The following is a 13,568-nucleotide window of genomic DNA, read 5'->3' as shown; positions in this document are numbered from 1 at the left end:
GCCTGGACGAGTTTAACTCAATATACAGCCTGGACCCTCTAGACAAGAACAGCGTCATGGTGAAAGATCCTAGTTGTAATAAATGTTCAAAAAAGCAGAGGCGGGCGCCGGGGGGGGAAGCCTTTTGTACGATAAGCTTTTTGAGATGGGAAATCACCGGTCTTACGATAGCACTTAACCGCAAGGCCAAATGAACATGTAAACAAGCATATATTATAAAAGTCAACATTATCAAAAAAAAAATATGTAAACGAGCAATATTTGTTACATTATTATTTGAACACCTCTTGGCTGGCAATTGTTTTCTTCGACCAACATTTGGGTGCAAAAAGGACAAATCACAATGTGACTGGTTCATATAGAACAAGAAGATAGCATATGCAAGAACAATTTCGAGTATACAGCAAAAGAGAAAAAGTAACACGCTCTAAAACATGATGGAATACAATATAGTGAAAAAGTAAATCAGGGTTTGGAAAGATCCCTGCCATGTCCAAAATCAAAATCAGAAGCTAGCTAGATAGATGGTGAAACCAAAAGAAAGCAAACCTAATTGATGTGACATATATATGTATCAGCTCCAAAGAGAAAGATAAAGACAACATCTAAATGTCAAATATAAGACTGGTTCACACTCATCCGTGCCAGATGTAGGCAGAAATGATCACTCCATCAATGCATTATATTTAACAATTATATTCTCATTGTGGATCTGTTATGCATTTTCATGCTGAAATACGGGAAGACCATCTAGGAATGACTTTTTACAAGAGTTGCCAAGCAAAAAGCATACAGGAAACATAACATCCTGGGTGCTAATTGGTATCAATTTCTCACTGGATATTGGCATGTACAAATGAATCCCGTCACTGAGAAGCCTATAAGCTGAGAAGCCTATAATGGTGCGGAACAAATTTCATATTTACAGAGTCCCATTTACATGAGCAACAACTCGTGTCAAACAGACAAGAGAATTATGGCGATCTGACAGTTTATTATACCTAGAAGTTGCATTAACAATTGACACTCTTAGCTAATTCTGAAGTCTCCCCACCCATGCACCATTGGTCATCCACAAATTTCTGCAAGCTACATCTGATGGGACAATCTCTACATTACGATCACTAGTAACTAAAAAATTAACAACTTCCTACAATGAGCAACCTAAGGCAATCAAGCTTCTAAACTCTTGAGAGGACACCAAGTTTAACCACTTGAGAAGGTCAGGTGCAGCACATGAGGGAAAACAAAATATGAATGACTAGATGGAATGCATCTCGAATTGATATTTTGCCATATTGCATCATTTTGGGGCAAATCAAAGTAAAGCCAAAGATTTTTATATTTATATTTACTTAAAATATATGGCCAACAGTTCAAAATGAATCACAAAGAGAGTAGGTCCAGTACATCTCAAGCAAATGTAAAGAAGAAATACCATCAAGTATTACATGTACAAAAGTGGTTACAAAGTTATTTTTGTGGGTGAGGCTCACCCATGACACAGTTCAAACCAACAGGAGAGTGATGATCACTATAGGGAAAACAATACTGTCCTGATAACCTAAATTATGTGATTAACAGAAATTAAAACATATTTTGATAAATAACCAGACAAAAAAACATTAGATATATTGCAACTGATTATCTACAGTGTTTCTTAAGTTCCAGAAGACGCTTCCTCTTCATGCTAATATAAGTTTCTAGGCCCTTTTAATAATGAATCAGTATTTATGTTGACTTAGATAGGAAATAGTGGGATTATAATACATTGGACATTACCAAACAGATGCAAATAAATGATTCCCCTAAATTTTGATCACACTCATCTTCTATTAGCTGCAATTCCAGTTTTCGATTTTTGCTCCTATTCTTTTTAACAGCATTTTTTTCACCCTTTGAACTTTTGAACCACAAGCTACCAATTAAGGTTACAAAAAAAACTATCAAACTCAGGGATAGGAAACAGCTAATTGGAATGAGCAACCAAAGATCATGCACAGCCTAGACTCGCATTTTGTTGCACTGATGCAAAGTTTACAACCATATCGGAATGAGCAACCAGAGATCTTGCACAGCCTAGACTCACATATTGTTGCACTGATGCAAAGTCTACAACCATATTCTGTTTGACTAATATACCAATGCTACCAGTGGGATGCCAGGTATACCCAGAAGCAAGATAAGACACCAATTTCGGACATGGTTCATCTACATTGCAAACACCTATACTTCATACAGTTGTTTGACATCATCCTATCTGTCAGACATTCAAAGAATGAGACTCTGACAAGTCATCTGCTCAAAGCCAAATTCATTCCTCCACAAATTCTTCAAGAATTTGGCGAATTTTAGAGGAAGAACAGCACACCTCAGCCATCCAATGATGTCAAACAACTGTAGGAAACTAGATATGCTTCCATATGATACATTGCATTTCAGATATTATCCAAATATTGTATAAACAAATAAATTTCCCATGCTAAAGTAGCAATATAAGAATGCTGCATTCAACTTATCAATTTGAATGCCAATTGAGGAGATTTACATCCATGCAGAGCATGTAAAGGAACAAGTACACTACATATACCTCATCAGGGAGAAAATGAATGAAAGAAAAAAAAGCACTATCTGGTAGTGTTAAAGAGAAAATACAGATAAATCACCTCTAGCCTAATGAGAACGTTTCGATTTTGTAATATCCTCCTATCCCACTCAGATATTGCCCCAGCTTGCTTTCTAAACTTTGCAGTGCGTTCCTGTAACTCGGAGTTCCAATCTTTGATGATCTGCATCCACAGGAAATTTTAAGTGAACCCAGAAACTCTATGCTCAGTAGGAAAAAATGAATGGAACAATTATATTTGTCAAAAAATGACTGTAGTTCCAACCATGATAAAAGAAAAAGAAAGAAAACATGCAGAATTGGAAAAACAACTAACAACTGGAGACAAGCACCAAATACTACATGTCACACAAAACATTCAAACTAAAAACAAAAGAGCCCAGTGATCGTTTTATCAAAATCAAGCCACTTAAGGAAATCCTAGAGAGAATCATAATGGCCAAAAGGGAAAGTAGAGAAAGAGCAGAGATAGTCAAGAAAGTTACACATACCTCTTCTACAGTCTTTCCAGTAATCTCAGATGGCAATTTCGGTGCTTGTAGTGGTGTACTTATTTTTGAAGACATAATCCTATAGACAGTGTGTTTCAGTGAAAACCCAACATCAGGTTACAAGAAAGCACATACCAAAGCTATTCACAGTAATCTAAAGGGAAAAAACTATGACTTATTAAAAAACACTAACAGAATAAAACTTAGTCTTCAGTTAGAGACAAACCCCGCACTACTGCTTTGACTAAAAGAAGGGGCTGCCTGGGTTGTACCAGCATTTGGACTTGCAAAACTAAATTTTGCACCAGTTTCAGTTGACGCAGCAGTTGAGACAGAAAAACCTATCATCAACAAAGGTAATATCAGTGTCAGTATCCATTTATCCGCCGGCTGACCCACAGTGTTTAGATACAACCCGATCTTTCATAAAAGGGTGACGTTTGTATAAGGCTCCCTCTTTATGCTGAAGAAGTAAGGTGCGCCTTAAATTTGGTATGGAGATGTAGCTACGGTGTCGGAAACCTTAGATGGCTTGAAAATATATTTTTATCCCTGGTTATGAAAACTAAATTCCAAAAATAGCATAAATCGTGTAGATTTATAAACACTTGAAAATTTTGAAAATAGACGACCCAAATAATCTGTATTTGTTACAAGATGCACTATTTTTTAGGAAGCAATAGGATGCAGGAAAGTAGACTTATGTGGGCTGACATAACATTGTTACACATACACAAGATGATCAGTTCAGTATTACAATACAATTAAAGTTTATAATGTGCAACCCATTCTGACTGTACTCGCAGACTTGTACATAATATTACCTTATTTTGTTAGAAATGCACCATTAACCGATTGTGCAAAACATCAACAGATAGTGTAACCCATCCTTTTTACCGTAATGAAGTGTAGTGATCGTGACCTCACTTCACAATAAAATTGCAACAGGGCTAACTTTGAACCTCCTTCCAATCTTGTCCCTACTCTAGTTGCTTTCTTTAAAATTTGACACAAGTGTCATTGCAAAATGTGTGCGTCGTAGAAAATTTGAGGAAAACTGAATACTATACATGAATAAAATAAACTTTATAAGTGCATCTCACCCCCATGGTATCGGATACTCGGTTCTTGGTATGATGGAATCGTGGTTCCAAATGATATTGGGACCATGATCTTGGGCATGGGGCTCTAGATCCCGCTTGCTAGGGACCTCGCTTCCAAATAATAGGAATCGAGTTCCCATAAGCAAGGAAGCGCCTGGAATCGAGATCCAGTCAAAGTGCGAGATCGAGATTCCGAAGCGGAAGGGGAACCCTACACGGGCACTCCCGGTAACTATGGTCAAGATTCTAAGAGGAAAACTAACGCAGGTGATCAATAAGCATCAGTCTATCACAGAAGGATCATTTCGCTTGCTAGGAATAGCTTTTTTGAAGATATCTAACCAATTCGTCAACAAAATGAATATATGAAAACTAGCTCACCCTTTTGAAACTGCTCATGAAAAGACAATTTTTAATATGTCTCGTTGTTTCATTAAAGACTGGCCATTTAGCAATTTTCATGGACTTACATTATCTTCATAAAGCAGAGTTGGAGCAATAAGTTGAATGCCCATATCACTAGGAAGCCATCTCAGTCAAACTACTACACTATTGGAAAAAGACAGGTCTATACTCTGATAGTCTGATTCAAATGTGGAATTCAAAACATTAGATTTCTTAGATTTCCATGTGATAAGTGATGGACCATCTTTGAACTGGCAGGAGCACTTTCTAGGTTCCTCATCTTTGGCCCTTCCCAAGCCTACGTTGGACCACCGTCGCATTTTGCTTGATTCTAATGTAGTAAAGAGGGGGCCCAAACCCTTTAGATTTGAACTCCACTGGCTTCAAGAAGAGTCTTTACATACCCTCATCCAAAACTGGTGGAACTCCTTTTCCTCAAAGGTCACGGGCAGTGCAAGATACATTCTTCAAACCAAAATCCAACTCCTCAAATCCTCTCTCAAAACTTAGTCGGTCCAGGCCTAGTAACTTCTCTCAGATCAAGTCTTCTCTTTTAGAGACTATCAATAAGATTGATCTTCTTGAGGAATCCAGAACCCTCAATGCAGGACCTTAGGTCAAAGACAAAACAGGAATACCTGTCCTCCCTTAAAAAAGAAGAGATCTATTGGTTTCAGAGATCAATAATTTCCTGGTTGAAAGCGGGGGACCAAAACACTGCCTTTTTTCATCGGATAGCTAATTGTCGTAGGAGAGACAATACTATCTCGATGATCAAAGTAAACAACTGCTACCTTTCTCAACTAGAAGACATAGAGTAGGCTATTATAGAGTTCTTCCAGACTCTATACACTGCTCAACCCGGTCCCAGACCAAGGATGCCATCCCTTGACTTATTAACCCTCTCATAAGATCAAGTCGTCTGGCTAGAGAGACCCTTTTCAAAAGAAGAAATTAAACAAGCTATCAATACTCTAGCCAAAGATAAGGTCCCTGGCCCTGACGGCTTCCCAATTGCTCCTTTTAAGGCCTTCTGGGATACCTTCCATCCTAACTTACTCAAGTTCTTCGGGGAATTCTTCTTATGGGGTACACTTCACAAAGCCTTGAACGCCACCTTCCTAGCACTCGTCCCTAAAGTAGAAGGGGCTCAGGAAATCAAAGACTTCCGTCCTATCAGTCTTCTCAATTCCTCCAACAAGATTCTGGCAAAAGTTCTTGCTTTTAGGCAGCAATCTATCCTCGCTTCTATCATCTCATCGTCACAATCTGCCTTCATCAAAAACAGGCATATTCTCGACAGGGCCTTGATGGCCCACGAGGGCATCCACTCGAGGCACTGAGAGAAAAAACCAGGGCATATCTTCAAAATAGACTGGGAAAAATCCTATGACCATGTTGACTTGTTAATCCTGGAAGAGTCGATGGTCAGAATGCGTTTCGGGGACAGATGGAGGAAATGGATGAGACGTTGTTACTCCCATCCACATTTTTCTATTCTTGTCAACGGAGCACCAAAAGGATTCTTCCCGTCCTCGAGGGGCCTTCGACAAGGTGACCCCCTCTCCCCCTTCCTGTTTGCTATAGCGACGGAAGTCTTTACCCGCTCTATTTCTCGGCTATATCAGACAGGTCTTCTTTATGGATTCAGGAGCAGTAGACATGGCCCAACGGTGTCTCATTTGCAATATGAAGATGCCACGTTGGTGATCACTGACCCAAGGTTCAGACCTTCAACTGGCTCGTCGGCTCTCATAGTGCCCTCACGGTGGACCATCTCCAAAAGAGAGGGGTCCTAATCCCTAATAGGTGCGCGTTATGTCAATACAAGGAGGATTCCAATCCCCATCTATTCATTCTATGCGACTTTACCTACGATCTTTGGGGTCAAGTCTTGCAACTATTTGGGTCACCCCTCCATCGGTCAAGGCCTTGATATCGTACGATTTTGACTTATGTTGGCCAAAGGCCAGAAGAATCCTTTGGAAGGCGACAATAGTTGCAACCATTTGGACAGTCTAGGTGGAAAGGAATAATAGAATCTTTCAAGGTCAAAAACTTCACACATCAGCTCTCCTTCACAAGGTGACCTCCTTGGTAACCTTCTGGGCCTCTAACCATAAGGTATTTTCAGGCATTCCTGGAAGCATGTCCCTCACTCAATGGAAAAATGTCCTCAATAATACACCGAGGTTGGAAACTAGACCTAACAACTGGCAACCACTGCCAATAGGTTGTATCAAGTTAAATTTTGACGATTGTTCCCTGGGGAACCCAGGCCCGGCAGGGGCAAGGGGGGTCTACAGAGACGACCAAAGCAACACGCTCCTAACATTTTGAGTGCACCTTAGCCTCAAGGATTCCACTCATGCAGAAGCCTTGGCCCTCTTAGGCTTGAAAAACTTTAACAGTTCTTGGGGCCCGCACCTCATAGTGGAAGGAGACTCACAAAATGTCATCTCATGGGCAAGCAAAGCATCTTCTCCCCCATGGGACCTAATCTCTATCTGTGATGAAATTGATCACATTTGCAAGGCTATGGACGTCTCTTGGAAGCATATATGGAGGATGGCCAACGACTCCGCAGATCCACTGGCAAAAGAGGGAGCTAGAAGCCCAGCTAAGGCAAGCTCAAGCCGGGTCCAACTCCTCCTTTTCTGCTCTGGACTGGCATATAACCTAATACCTTTGTATACTAGCATTTTTTGGCCCTGCTGCATTTTTTGGAAGCTCCATGTATATCTATGTAATTGGGCAGTTCTATAAGCCCATTTTGTACATGATAAACTAAACACATTTTTTGCCGAGACCCCCTGCGTGGTGTCCTTGGACTTGCTCATCGATGTAATCTTTCTACAAAAAAAGCTTTGTTGACGCATTGGTTTGGTAGTTAAGGTGTCGAGCGATGTGGCTAAGGCTAACCTCATGAAAAATTGCAAGCCAATGCTTAGCAGCATTGAAGTAAGGGACAAATTCTTACCATGTACATCCCTTTGAGCTGCCTTATTACCAACTGCGAGCCTCCATAAATGTCTGGATTCTTTTCGCTTCATTGTTTGAGCAAATCTTCTGAAGCCTAATGCCGCTTATGGGGTTACAAATAGGATGCCTACCTTCGCATCTGAACGTTTTGAAGCCTTATTCAATTACATTTTGCATTTCGGAAAGGATGGGATGCAAACAACGACTTTATCTGAAAGAACTTCATTGACCAAATCGACTTGGCCCTGCCCATTTATTGCTTCTTGGGACACATATGTTATGTCAAACGTCATAGAGAGTATTGGCCATTTTGCCAAACAGCCTGAAAGTGTTGGTAGTAACATGAGGTATTTAATAGGATCAGCCCGTAAGATGAGCTGTATTGGGTGCTCCAAGAGATAGTGTCAGAACTTCTGAGCTGCAAACTCCAGAGCCATGCACATCTACTTGATAGAGAATAATTGTGTTAAACACCACTCATGTTATGTCTTAAATAATACAATGCGACTTCCTTTCCTTCATCATTGTGTTGGGCGAGCAGTACACGTCGGATACTTCACCTCTCGAATGAATCCAGCTTTAAGGAGCATGTCTAACTCCACCTTAATCTTGGGGCTATGACTTGTGCGGGCGCTGTTTGATCGGGACTGCCTCTAGGTCGACTACCAATCTATGAACAACTATTCTGGGGTGTAACCTTGACATCGCCTTTTTTGTCCAAGCAAAGACATCCATGTTTTCATGGATAAATCCAACACATAGGTCCTTTATTTGGGCCCAATTTTGCGCTATGGAACGTAGTCCTCGGGTCACCCTAATCTCCTGAGCTACTTCCACAAGTCCATTCATGGTACTTTGACCACCCTCCTTTGCTATGGAGCGGCCTATGTCTTTGTGAAGGACCATTCTCTTCACTAGGGTCGTCCCCAACTTGATCATGGGAATCTGTGTTACAACTTGATAAGTGTTGAGGGCAGCATGTGTCATCATCTAGATGGAAATTGATGATGGTAGGTCGTGGGTTATCGTCTTCGCGAGACCTGTTAGGGGTGATTTTAGAGTTGTCACCCATATTGGACTGGCTTGAGGGGCTTTTTATGTTATCACTTGTTTTGAATGATTGTATCGAACGACTTCTTCTCTAGTTTACCCCTGCAGCAACTTGGGCTGTTCCAAGTGGATCCTTGCATTCATCTTCTTCGACTGTCAAAATGATGTTGGAGGCAGTTTTTCTTGATTTTAATTTTGCCACCACTGACTGCGAAATATCCTAGACCTTGGTTGCGACTACATTGGTTAATTCCTAGTTGGTGGAAGGCTCATAATCCATTCTACGTTGCATATTATGTGCTTGAGTGCTGTGTCTATGCCATTGAGGTTTGGACACGCCATCTTTATATGTTAGGGCCATAACCTTGATCCTTCCCTCACTTGCCACATTGGTTAATGACTCGATGGGGATGGTCGGGATTTGTGCCTTATGACATTCGACTTCTAGGGAACCGTTTTATTTATTGATGCATCATCCTGCCTTCGTGATGTTGCAGCCTTTGTCTCAACGAGTATTGATCCTTTTAACGACTTGGTTGTCTGGCTTTGTGCCTTGGTGACATTAGCCTTGTTGGGACTTATTCCTCTAAGGTACGAAGTGGTCAACAGTTTAACAACATTCACATCATCTATCCCTTCAAATGCACGGATCATTGCATCGTCGATGCTTTCATCGTCCAAATTCTATTCCATAGGGTTTGCCACATCAATTTCTGCATCCTGGATGTAAAAGTCCATAAGCTTGGATGTGATTGCTCTGGCTCCATCTCCAACGACTTTCTTTCACTTGTGAGGTAATACATCACTTTGGCATATAATGGAATTTTGCCTTGCCAAGCGGCAATGTATTGTTTCCCATCCTGAGAATATAAGAACATTGCTGAAGCGTGGATGGAACAACCCCTTATCGTTCATCCACAGGTGTCGTAGTAACCGACATACGTGGTAATATCTGCATTCTTCAGCTTCAGCCAGATTGTTCCTATGGCTGGCTGACCTGATTGGTTGAACTTTTGCACAAGAAGTTTGCAACTTTCAAGTCTGAAATTCACATGTTTAAGTCATGTAAAGTGCGCACTCACCACCGATCCTCCATCCATCATGATTCAGTTAACACATCTTGTGCAAGATTGCAATCACGAATAGTGGCCGGTTATGGCATTTCATGTACAGATTATTGTTAATGAAAGTCATAGAAAAGCAATTTCTTGCAAGGGCAGGATCATAATCCACTCTGCCAACCTCGTTTCATAATCGAGGAGCTCAATGCTTTTAATGAGCTCCTCCCTCAACTCCTTTGGCATCATGAGGGCATTATATATATTCTTTTAAGGCTCGGATTTTACGCAGATGAGGACCACACTATATTTGTTATTGCTAGATAGTGAGTCTTAGTTGCTTAGGGACCGTTTGGCTAGTGGAGCTTGCAAGTTTGGAGCTTCTGTTTGTTCGAAATTCCTCCTTGTTCTAGGGAGTCGAATTGGCAATGTTTTCCTATGCGATCATAAAAAAATCTGATGGGCCCCTGATGAAGGTTTCAGTTTGGTTATCTTCGCCAAGTGGCACATCATGCTTGAGGGCCATCTTCCTGTTGGTGGGGACTCTACCCGTTGGCATCGTCTTGTGTTCATGGCTTAGGCACAAACTCATTAAGCGTAGGGAGGAAACTTGTCTTAGCTGTTGGGGACTCTCCCCGCTAGAACCGCCTCAGGTGGCATTTCCTTTTTTGGCTCATTTGAGAAAGTTCCATTGCTATGAAGGCCAAATGTAGAGCATCTTGACGAGTCTTAAATCTAACCGTTGCATCCTCTTATGTCAGCTTTGCTAACATACAATACCCATCCGCCTTTGTTATCCTCTCTTTAGGAAAGATGGGAACAAAAAACACCTGATGCTCAGATCATTCATTAAATAGTTTAGATTCTACTGGTTCTCTTTCCCCTAGGTGATTGGATTCTGAACAACCTTACTCGGTGAATCCTTTTATTTCGACGGATTTGGTGAACCTACCAAAGTTTGTTGTTCGGTTCCTAATTCATTGGGTGTTGGCAGCCTATCTTGGGTAGCTATGGTGATCATCGCTTTTTCTTCTCTAATGAGGCGCATAATTTCGCTTTTAATTGCTCAGCATGATGCTTCCACATGACCAATCTTCCCATTATATCCACACTATCTTAGATGAGATATGTTGATATTCCGAATGGCATCTTAACTTCAAGTGGGTGGATCGATCCAGCAGTGGCGGCATAATCCCATGCTTGTAGGATCTCCTTTCGTTCTACAAGGGAAATCTATCTTCATAACCTCCGTCATTACTTGCATCTCGAAGGGGCGGTTTGAGTCGAACCACTGAATTTTTCCGTGCACAGAATTGGGGGTTCCAAATGCATGTCTTGAGTGACGGGCTTGTTGGGAATCCCAGGTTCCACCATAATATGCCCTTCATTGATCAAGAACAGTACTTTATCCTTTACTGCCCAACACTCATGCGAGGTGTGACCAGGCGCATCATCATATTCACATTGGGCCAATAAGGCCCTTATTAGGGATTTCTTTGCAATTCAAGTCTATATGAGTCCAGCCGGCACCACGTTCCAAAAGACCCAAACCACTTCCTCTTAATCAAAGGGGAAGTACTTATGAGAGGTTTATGAAGGCGCCTTGATGACCATGGGCGCAACAACCTGTTCGACAACTTCTTCACTTTCTGCGCTTAAAGTGATCTTTGTGTTTCTTGAGCATGTCCTCAATCATGTCTTTAAGTGGCCAACAATCCTCTACCACGTGACCCAACATCATGTGGTAGATACAATAGTTTGGGTCTTTATCCTTCCCAACCTCCTCCGGTTTCTTTGGAGGTGGTAGCCCAATCATCCCATGTGCTAGCAAGTCCTTTACAAATGTGGGGACATGCTCTCGTTTGAAGGAGTATTCTTTTAATAGCCACTCTTCCAAGGAAGGTTTATACCCATATTGTGGGGCTGGGAGGCTTGGGGGCGAGGGAGGAATCTGCACACCACCTCGGGGTTGCTGCGCTTCACCTCCGTTTCGTTTTGGTTGTTCCCATCTTCAATGACTGTTGTTTGTTTCCTTGGTTGTTCCCTTTGCCTTCGCTTTTGAAATACCATGGTTGCTATGCGGCCATTGATGGAGAGGATTTAAATTTTCGCTTCTGGTTATTTCCATCGACTACAACTGGTTTCGAGTTATTTGCCGGGAGTATTCTTTCAATTTTGAAAGCCCTAGATGTCATATCGTTGAAATCAAAGGGCGGCTGCTTGTAGTGGAATAATGGTTTCTTGGTGCATACTTTGTGTAAACAATTGGATGATCAACTTTTAATCCATTGGAGATCTTTCGCTTAGGTTAAGTTTCTGCCATCTTGTTATAAATTGGTACACCGGCACATTGGGCTTTTGCTTGGTATTCATGAGTTCATGCGGGAGGGCATCCCTTTCAACACTTTAAAATCGTATGTAAAAGGCTTACTCAAGCTGCCTCCATGAAGTGATCAATTCTGACAATAGATGGGAAATACCAAGTAAAAGCTATTGTTGGTAAGGCCTCTACAAATTGCCTGATCGAAATGTGCTCTGTTAGGTGCTTGTGTTGGTTGAAAGCAGTGTACAGAAAAACAACTCAGCCAAAGTACTCGGACTTTGGCTGAGGCGAGTTACTCGGGCGAGTCCGAGTAGCTCGCCTGAGTCTAGCCCGAGGTATATAACAAAAAGAAAAAATCAATATATAGTAACTCCTATTTTTTTTAAGTAATTGTAAGATGGTGTTTTGGTTAGGTTTGCTGCCCTTGTAAGCTCCTTTATGGGAAATCATGAGTTCAATCCCCATGGTGGCACATTTTGAACCTATTTTTTTAACTCCTAAAAAAATGGTTGGGTTTATAAAAAATTTGGAAGCGTTTGTTTTTTATTTTTTTATTTGGAGAGGGGTGGATTTGAACTAGTGCTAAACTGGCAAGCAAGAGGGTATTCTTGCCATAATGATATTTGATGATTTTTTACTTCAAGGTATTGTATCATTATGTATAACCTATACATGCCTCAATGTACAACATACTTGGGAAAAACTAGCCTTGCCCGAGTAACTCGACGGTGTCCGAGTAGACTCGGCCGAGTCTTGGTACGTTGGCTGAAAGATAATGGCCCAAATGCTGCTGAGTCGACCAGTTCCTTCAAATTGAGGAATCTTTGGCCTCTCATGGTTAGAAGGGAAAAAATGGCGGTGGATCGAAATATGCAAGGTACAACACAATGGCTTTTGGTATAGCTTAGGTACTCATAATCCCAGTACATGCAAACGCCTGTGGCCTTCCATGACCGTTGTCAAAATCGCCTCATGGCTCATTTGTGTGGTAGCGGATGTTAGAGCTGCCAAGTTCATTGGCATCACGCGCTGGAGCCATATTGCTGGGAATGCGCCTACAATTGTAGGCCTATGGTAGGGGTAATTACCTATGTTAAAGGTGGGGGTAATGCCGGTTCATTGGCACTTGGTTGTGATGTTGATGCGTATTCCTGAGATAAGGAGATGGTTATTTCATGGCAGCTATCTCGGCATCTTTTTGAGCTACGAGAGCTTTTAGAGGGCGGCGACTTCTTGCTCAGGGTTAGGTTTCGTCCACACCATCATCACAATGGCTCTCTTCTGCATTGGTCTTTCACCTTCTTGACATTCTCTTTTAGGTGCCATCTCCCTTCCTCCTCTGGAAAGATTTGATCAACCAAGACAACTTGTAGGGAGCCTCTTTCCTTGGCTATTGAGTTATGACACGTCACTCCTCAAGGTGTCTGTCATTTGGAGTCTCCACTATTTCAAGCTTTTCTTCATACACTCTTCTTCTTCCCAGAGGAATTGTTCAATGCACAATGGACCAGGCTGATTCTCACCCTCTAT

The 13,568-nt window shown here is 41.5% G+C and overlaps 1 protein-coding gene across 7 annotated transcripts in view; it reads right to left on the bottom strand.

Annotated features, from left to right (window-relative positions):
• Positions 1 to 13,568, bottom strand: part of EMB2766 (structural constituent of nuclear pore) — a 47,717-nt gene that overhangs the window by 7,010 nt on the left and 27,139 nt on the right. For 6 of the 7 annotated variants that reach the window (XR_016061522.1, XR_016061521.1, XR_016061523.1 and 3 more), the window contains 3 exons: positions 3,344 to 3,458; positions 3,118 to 3,196; positions 2,667 to 2,789 (listed from right to left, as the gene is read on the bottom strand). Coding sequence is in view for 3 of the 7 variants with exons in the window: in XM_006846133.4 (XP_006846196.1) it covers positions 2,667 to 2,789; positions 3,118 to 3,196; positions 3,344 to 3,458 (317 nt within the window). In the remaining 4 variants the exon portion in view is untranslated. The remainder of the gene's footprint in view (positions 1 to 2,666; positions 2,790 to 3,117; positions 3,197 to 3,343; positions 3,459 to 13,568) is intronic. The other variant, XR_016061524.1, reaches the window with a different exon arrangement.

Source organism: Amborella trichopoda, chromosome 8 (genome assembly GCF_054954075.1).
Source record: "Amborella trichopoda isolate Santa Cruz 75 chromosome 8, AtrichopodaSantaCruz75HAP2 v2.0, whole genome shotgun sequence".
In the NCBI taxonomy this organism is placed as follows: Eukaryota; Viridiplantae; Streptophyta; class Magnoliopsida; order Amborellales; family Amborellaceae; genus Amborella; species Amborella trichopoda.
The sequence above is the reverse complement of the archived record's forward strand: the minus strand, read 5'-3'. Positions and strand labels throughout refer to the sequence as shown.